Source organism: Monoraphidium neglectum (assembly GCF_000611645.1).
Source record: "Monoraphidium neglectum strain SAG 48.87 unplaced genomic scaffold scaffold02015, whole genome shotgun sequence".
NCBI lineage: Eukaryota > Viridiplantae > Chlorophyta > Chlorophyceae > Sphaeropleales > Selenastraceae > Monoraphidium > Monoraphidium neglectum.
In genome coordinates, this window is record NW_014011613.1 from 1,704 (window position 1) to 9,534 (window position 7,831).

Sequence of the window (7,831 nt, forward strand, 5' to 3'; positions counted from 1 at the left end):
CTCTCTCTCTCTCTCTCTCTCTCTCTCTCTCTCTCTCTCTCTCTCTCTCTCACACACACACACATGTACACGCACACAACACGCACAACACATGCGCGCACATCCACACACACAACACACAACACATGCACACACTCTCACAAACACCATCAGGTGAAGCTGGGCACATGCCGTTTGATTGAGGAGGTGATGATCGGGGAGGACAAGCTCATCCACTTCTCGGGGGTGGCCCTGGGGGAGGCCTGCACCATCGTGCTGCGGGGGGCCAGCACTCACATCCTGGAGGAGGCCGACAGGTGCGGGCCCACGGGGGCGACTGGGGGCCCCAGGGTGAGGGACAGCGTTTAAGGGGGCGGACGCAGGCTCTGGCTGCAGCCAGTTGGTGGCGGGGCTGTCTGCAATTGCAGCTGATTGGTACCAGCAGTCCAGAGCCGCACGTTTTTTTTTGACCAGCAGCGGCACAGCTTGAAGAGCTGCTGGCTGTCTGTTACTGTCTGTGGTCAAGCCCCTGCGCTCTCAAGTGCCTCATAGCTGTGGCCTCCGTGCGCACTCCCCCTCCCAGCTGCCCGCGTCGTACCTCCACCCCCCCACCCCCGCAGGTCCCTCCATGACGCGCTGTGCGTGCTGAGCGAGACGGTCAAGGACAGCCGCGTGGTGTATGGCGGGGGCTGGCCCGAGATGAGGATGGCGCTGGCTGTGGAGGAGGCGGCGAAGACGACGCCGGGTGGGCAGCTGTGGGGGCCAGCAGGGAGCACACCCACGCCGGGTGGCGACACGCGCGGGCGCACTGATGGGGTGGGGTATGACGTCAGAGGTGCCGCTGACTGCTGCAGACCAGGCTCGTGCCGCCAGGCTCTGCCAGGGCCAGGATCATGGGCTGCCGTGCACTGATTCCACGGCCCAGCCAGCCCTTGCTACCCCGGGTAGTACCCATCGCGCCTTGGCCGCCACCTGCGTCACCGCCCGCCTCCTGGCCACCAACCCCCCCGCCTGGTCGCCACCCCCCCCCCAGGCAAGCGCAGCCTCGCGATGGAGGCGTTTGCGCGGGCGCTGCGCGCGCTGCCCACCACAATCTGCGACAACGCCGGCCTCGACAGCGCCGACATCGTCGCGACGCTGCGCGCGGTGCGGGCCCTTGGGACGCGCCATTCCCCTATAAGCATGCGAGACGTGTGCTTTGGAGACGAGAGGGGGCGTGCTCCCTTGCAACACCAGAGTGTCTGCGCCAATCAACTCCTCTCGCGCGACATGCCCGTCAAGCCATGCCAGCAAGCGGCATTCCTCCCAGCCGGCCCCACAACCGCCCGGCCGCTCGCGACACCGCCCTCACCGCCACGCCCACCGCTGCCCCGCAGGAGCACGGCCGGGCGCCCGAGAAGACGCGCGCGGGCGTGGACGTGATCCGCGGGGCCTCTGGTGACATGGGGGAGCTGGGCATCTACGAGAGCTTCCGCGTGAAGAACCAGGTGGGGTGACGGGCGGTGCCGCGGGGGGGGCCGGGAGGGGCGTGCAGGCGCAGGCATCCAGTGCCCTCATGTGGACGCCGCAGCCCGTCTAAGGACGAGCATCGTGCGCTGGCCGTGTACCCAGCAGCCGCCGCACTCCTGACACCACCCGCACTGCCAACCCGAATCGAAGGTCGTCCTGAGCGCCGTGGAGGCAGCCGAAATGATCTTGAGGGTGGATGACATCATCCGTGCCGCGCCGCGGAGGAGGGGGTGATCCAGCCGATCGCGAGCCATCGGCGATGCTGCGGACAGACTAGTGCCCTGGCGCGGTGGTGCACCCGAATATCTCTCTCTTCCCGAACGGAACCTTTGCAGCGTGCATTGGCGCTCAGAGCCAGCAATGCTGGGGCGTTGCTGCCCCCCGAGTAATGAGCTGTTGGCGGTTGCTAATCTCTCCAGCATGGCGCTCCCAACTGCGCTGTCAACCGCTGTCAACCGCCGTCACTTGACAGCCTTATCATGGTAGTGGCTGTTGATAGGGCCGTTGAAGCACCCGGGCTGCCTCAAGCGCTCATCATGCAGCTGCTTGGGCCGCTTCAGGCTTTGCATGCGCACCACCATGCGGCGCTCTGGCGCTAGCTGACATTGTGATGAAAGGCTGGCGTCAATTCTGGCCGCTTGTGCATCCATGCAGGTCTTACTCGTCTCTCACACCCATTTTCGTGTCAACTGGGGCATTTGTGCAGCTGCTGGTTCCTAGATACTCAGGCTCTGGCCCGGGAGGCTTCTCGATCTCGAGCTCAGTCCCGGTCAGAAGCAGGGCGAGGAAGCTACGTCGGGCCCCGATCATAGGCGCGTTGATTGCTACCTGGTATTCATTTGATCAGCCCACTTGAGCCATCTCACAACGCTCGCTTTTCTCGTCATCCAGACACGACCGCGGCCTACTCAGCATCCCTCATCTTCGAGCGCACCAGCTCCGCGCACACAGTCCATCAGAAATGGCTCTTGCAACCGGAAACCGTGTGCGGGTTGCGGGCTACCAGACGTCTCGCCGCGCCCCGGCCGTCCAGCGGCCAATGGCCCCGGCGACGCGCGCTCTGCGCGCTGCCGCCCCGCGTCCTGCAATGGCTTGCACGCGCGCCGCTCGCTCGGGCGCCGTGGTTGTGCAGGTGTGAAGCGGGTGGCTCGATCCCACGCAGCAGCTTTTGCATCCTCATGCGTGCTTGCATGCATGCATGCATGCGTGCTGAGTTTGTGCAATCTCGCCCTGGGCCGTGGCTGTGCGGTTGCTGCCTTCCGCTTTGTGGTGCAGGTGCTGCTGCCTCATCCATCATGCCGGCCTGGCTGGCCTTCCTTGTCACAATTGCCTCACACACCCCGCTCCACCTTCGCCCCCCTACACCTCCAGGCCAACCTGTTTTCGCGCCTGGTGCGCATCATCAAGGCCAACCTTGACAACTTCACCTCGAGCTTCGAGGACCCCGAGGTGCAGCCGCAGACATCCCCGCCCCTGCTTACCACTATGGCCCTTCGCCTGCATCCATCGTCGCCGTGGATGCTTCAGAGCATTGCACAGTGACCCGGCCTGGGTTCCATGGCCCCCCTCAGGAGTGGTGCTTGTGCTGCTTTCCTTGCAACCCATTTCCTCACCTTACCCGCACGGCGGCTCCAGCCCCAATCCCTCCCGTATCTGAAACCAAACGCCCTGGACGTGACCGCCGCCGCCAGGTGATGCTGGACCGCGTCATTGACGAGATGAACGAGGACCTCGTGCGCATGCGCCAGGCCACAGCCAAGGTCATGGCCAGCGAGCGCCAGATGACGGCCAAGTACAGCCAGGCGCAGGTGGGGGCGCAAGGGGATACGCCTGGGTCATGATGAAGAGGACGAGGGTCACTTCCTACCAAAATGGTCTGCTGAGGCCCCTGCCCTGTCGAGGCGCTTCACAGCGTTGTAAACAGGGACACGCAAACCGGTCCTCGCCACCGCGTCGTGAACATACGCCGACTTGAACGATCCTCCATTTCCTTGCGCGCAATCCCACCACCCCCAGGCCACCGCCGACGACTGGCTGCGCCGCGCTGAGCTGGCAGTGCGCAAGGGGCAGGACGATCTCGCCCGGGAGGCCCTGGCGCGCCGCAAGTCGGCCGACTCGGCGGCCACGGCGCTCAAGGGGCAGCTGGACGCGCAGCGCCGCGCGCTGGAGCAGCTCACGGCCAACGTGCGCATGCTGGAGGGCAAGGTCACGGAGGCGCGCAACAAGCGCGAGACGCTCAAGTCGCGCGCGGCGGCCGCCAAGAGCAGCAAGGCCGTGCAGGAGGTGAGGGGCCACTGGCGGGGCTCGGCCTTTGGCTCTTGGCAATGGGAGGGGTGTGTCCCCGTTTTTGGGCTGGGCATTCCTGGGCCGAGCAGTCATGCATGCGTTCACAATCTAATAATTACGTGATCATTTTTGGAGTGGCACAGCTGTCCCACAAAGCTGCATATGCTTGCGCCTGTAGCGCATTTGCCGGCGCCTCTCTTGCGCTGAACTGTCCTGTTGCTGGATTGCCTCCTGATCTCACGGGTTTGCGGCGGATGGCCCCCCCATACATCAACCATCATTCCCCCTTGGAAATTCTCACTGCTCAACAGATGGTGGCTGGCCTGCGGCTCAACAGCACCACCGCGTTTGCCGCTTTTGACAAGATGGAGGAGCGCGTCGTGGCCATGGAGGCAGAGGTGGGGCACCAGTCAAGAGGGTCAACTGGTCTGTTGCTGCTGTTTGCTGGGTGCTGATTTACGGGTGGTGACCCTGCACGATCCCCCGAGCCCCTTCGCTTGTGCGCCGGCACCCTCTAATTCATCGGCGCCTCATCCCTGCCTGCCAGCCCCGCCTCGTGGCAGCCGCCCCCTCGCCGTCCCAAACTCTCGCGCCGCTCCTTGTCTAATGACCAGGCCGAGTCTGTGGGCATCCTGGCGACCCCAGACAGCCTGGAGTCCAAGTTTGCGGCGCTGGAGGGCAGCGGCGGCGTGGAGGACGAGCTCTCCGCCCTCAAGCGCGGCCTGCTGACGCCCGCGGCCGAGTCGCGCCGCGGCGACACCGCGGTCGCGCAGCGGCCCCTCATGAACGACGTGCTGCAGCGCCGCGCCCCAGAGGCGCTGGAGATTGATGCTGAGCTGGAGGCGCTGCGCAAGAAGGCCCGCATGTGACTTGCTGCCCACTGGTCCCGGGAGCATCTCTCCTAGCATCAGCTGTGTTTCCTCATCACCGCCGGCCGCCACCGGCGGCGTGCCGCACATTGCGGACGTAGCTAGCAGAAACTGAGGGTGGCAGTTGTCGCGCGATAGCACTCTGCTGCAAAGCGCCGGCGGACTCCAATTGAACCTGCTGTGCGTGCGCTTTGTTTTTGGCCTGCAACATACCCGCGCACGCACAAGTCGTAGTGGGCCCGAGCGCGGCTGCCCACACCTCGCACCTCCTTCAATGTTGCCTCTGCTGCATGTGCGTTGTTGATTCCTATGTACGCCCCTGTCACCCGGCGCCCCCTTGTCGTTCAAGGCTGTGCGTTCGATCGCGACGGCGTTGGCGCCTCAACCCACTGAGCCTCCACGAGGCAGAAACTTTTGTCATGCGGGCCGCTCCCATGAGCGCAATCTCAAGAAGACGCTTTTCTTGCGTGCGCTATCCCACCACCATGCTGCAAAGCAATCTTGTAACTAGACTCTCAATCAAACTGCAACGATAGCACCCATGCTGGTGGGTGGAGTGTCGTGGGACGAGTCTGTGACCTGCGTGGTTGTTGAACGTGCTACCGACTCGATCTGTGGCATCATGAAACCAAGGGTCAGGTTTGAAGGGAACAAGCACTTTTCACGGCCTGTATATAGGGGTCATTCCGCAGTAGCAGTACTGCTACACTGGGGAGCACGCACCCCAGTCATGAGGACTGCATCCTGGTCTTTTTCAAACAGTCGGCGGTCATGCACAGCCGTCTTCATCGTGCCTGCTGCTACTCGTCAGCCCCCTCCCACTTGCCATACGCAGCAAACAATTTACTAGTGGAAGCTTTCTTTTGAGCCGACAAGGGGCTGGACTTCCCCTTGTGATCCCCAGGTTCGAAAGTGGTCGCTTCAGCTTGAAGCACCCCGCCTCACGTGCTGACGACTTTGCACGTAGAAACAGTGTTGGTGGCCGCGCTTTTCTATACGTTCGCGGGCCTCGCGTGCCCGGGTGACCCATCAACTCACTCGTAGGGAGAGGCCCCCACACGAGGCCCCAGCTCGGGGGGCGGGCTCGAGGCATAGTGGACGGAGCAGCAAAGCCGCATGCCGGCCGCTGGGGGCTCCACTGGAGCTGCCACTCCGTGCGGGCGACCTGCAGCGCCCGCTGCACCCCTGGACCTTGGTTCGGTTCGCCAAGCGTTTGATGTCGAGGCACCCCCACCCGGCGACGCGGCTGTGACCCAGCCGGCTCGCGATGCCATCCAGGCAGCCTCTCGTGCCGAAAGCCTGTCATCGGCGGACACGGGCACCAGCCGCGGCGCCGGCGCCGGCGGCAGCGACAGCAACGGCAGCAGCGACAGCAACGACAGCAACGGCCCCCCCGCGTGCAGCGCGCAGACGTCCCGCGGCGAGGCGTGGCGGGATGCCGAGGACTTTCTGTGCATGACGACCTGGGCTGTTGCTACAGGGCTGGACATAGCGCTGGCGGTGGTCCTCCTCAGCTATGGTGGGGCGCGTCGCGGAACGGCCTGCGTGGCTGCCGGGTGCCGCAGGGTTGGGGGGGCGCGCAGGAGGCCGCGGCGCGCCAACAACCGCTGTGGCAGGTCCGTGCAGACATGCTGCGTCTTTCTCCTGACCCTTCACTACCCCTTCGCACACACACGCTCAAAACACGCATGTCCAACACCTTTTACGCACACACACACCCACACACACACACCCTGTTCACTCCCACAACACACACTCACATGCGCACTGCTGCCCTCTCCCTCTCCACCCCTGCCCGCCGCCCAGAGCCCACCGCGTGGCTCGGCCTGCTGGCGCTGCTGGCGCTGCTCGCGCCGCTGTGCACGGCCGCGGCGCTGGTGCTGGCGCGCAACCACTGGCTGGCGGTCGCGCTGCGCTACGTGGTGGGCGTGCTGCTCATGCGCAGCAGCGCGGGCCTGCGGCTGCGCTGCCTGGCGCGGTGCCGGCCGCTGCAGGGCGCCGTCGCCTGGGTCGGCCTCAGCCTGCTGGCGGCGGTGGGCCTCATCGTGGCGGTCTACCTGGGAACCTGCTACTCGGTGGGGCGGCTGGTGCTCCGGCTGGGGGGCGGGAGAGGGGGCCGAGACTGGGGAACGGGGGCCTTTGGGAGCACGTCGGTCCGCCAGGATGCGTGCCGCTCGGCCTGTGTCATGTCATGCAGCTAGGGCCGCCGGGGTGCTCCGCGCCGCTCTGGGCGACACGGCCGCCGCTCTACCTTCATAAGCCCCCTCGTATGGTGTGGCAGGTGACGGCGCTGCTGTCAGTGCCGATCCTGGACCTGACCATGCTGCTGGCCTCTGTGCCGGCGCTGCGGCGCCATGTGCTGCGGCCAGACCTGGTCTTCCTAGAGTCCTACCGCCAGGCGGGTTTTTAGGGTTCAAGGGTTTTGTCGATTGTTTTTGGGGTTTATGGCTGGGAAAAGGGGGATCAGGGCGTTGGCAGGGTGTGCGGCAGCACTCCTTGGGCATCAAGCTTGGGGGCACTAGGCACGACGGCGCGCGAGTTTGTTGTTCTGTTCCCACACGTGAGGCATGGAGTTGGCCGGGGTTTGCGGGTGTGTCCGAGCCGCATCCTGCTTCTGGCCCTCCCCCGACCGCAGGCGCGCTATGCGGGCGTGGCGCTGCTGCAGTCTGCGCCCATGATCGCGCTGTCTGCGCTGCTGCTGTCTGCGCACTTCCACGGCAGCGCTGCGGGATACAGCTACGTCGGCGTGCCGGCCCACCCCGGCCGCGCCGGCACCGGCGCCGCGCAGCGCGCAGCGCCGCCGCTCGGCGCGCCGGGCACCACCGCCAGGGACGAGGGCAGGGCGCTGCTCGCGGACAGCGCCGCCGGCGCCGGCCAGGAGCCCGCGGCGGCGCAGCAGCACCAGCAGCAGGCCCCGTCGTCGTTCGGCGCGGGCGTCCCGTGGCCGCTCGTGCTCGCGGCCAGGGCGGCCGGCGTCCCCATCCCCGCCAGCACGGACGCCATTGCGCCAGGGGTCGACTCCACCTCATCGCGCACCGCACAGATGCCGCCTGGCAGCGGCGGCACAAGCGGAGCCACCGCGACCCAGCTCGACCTGACCGCGCTGCTGTCCGCAGCGGCGCACGCCCTGGCCGCGTCTGGCGTCGTGTTCCAGCCGCCCGCCGCTGCGGGCGCGGCGCCCACGGCGG

The 7,831-nt window shown here is 65.9% G+C and overlaps 3 protein-coding genes across 3 annotated transcripts in view; all 3 read left to right on the plus strand.

Moving 5' to 3' along the window:
* Window positions 1-189: 189 nt before the first annotated feature.
* MNEG_9659 (T-complex protein 1 subunit beta) lies at window positions 190-1,722 on the plus strand (the record flags this gene model as incomplete). The annotated part of the gene is made up of 5 exons (XM_014041868.1): window positions 190-296; window positions 600-724; window positions 1,013-1,125; window positions 1,356-1,466; window positions 1,639-1,722. The coding sequence occupies 5 exons, from the start codon at window positions 190-192 to the stop codon at window positions 1,720-1,722; spliced, it is 540 nt and encodes a 179-aa protein (XP_013897322.1).
* Window positions 1,723-2,575: 853 nt separating this feature from the next.
* MNEG_9660 (Membrane-associated protein) lies at window positions 2,576-4,643 on the plus strand (the record flags this gene model as incomplete). The annotated part of the gene is made up of 6 exons (XM_014041869.1): window positions 2,576-2,620; window positions 2,860-2,937; window positions 3,180-3,296; window positions 3,505-3,771; window positions 4,086-4,172; window positions 4,389-4,643. The coding sequence occupies 6 exons, from the start codon at window positions 2,576-2,578 to the stop codon at window positions 4,641-4,643; spliced, it is 849 nt and encodes a 282-aa protein (XP_013897323.1).
* Window positions 4,644-5,184: 541 nt separating this feature from the next.
* MNEG_9661 (hypothetical protein) overlaps window positions 5,185-7,831 on the plus strand; it is a gene marked incomplete at both ends in the record, with an annotated part of 4,510 nt that continues 1,863 nt past the window's right edge. Inside the window, 5 exons of the mRNA XM_014041870.1 lie at window positions 5,185-5,190; window positions 5,901-6,162; window positions 6,450-6,718; window positions 6,925-7,017; window positions 7,279-7,788. Coding sequence (XP_013897324.1) covers window positions 5,185-5,190; window positions 5,901-6,162; window positions 6,450-6,718; window positions 6,925-7,017; window positions 7,279-7,788 — 1,140 coding nt within the window. The remainder of the gene's footprint in view (window positions 5,191-5,900; window positions 6,163-6,449; window positions 6,719-6,924; window positions 7,018-7,278; window positions 7,789-7,831) is intronic.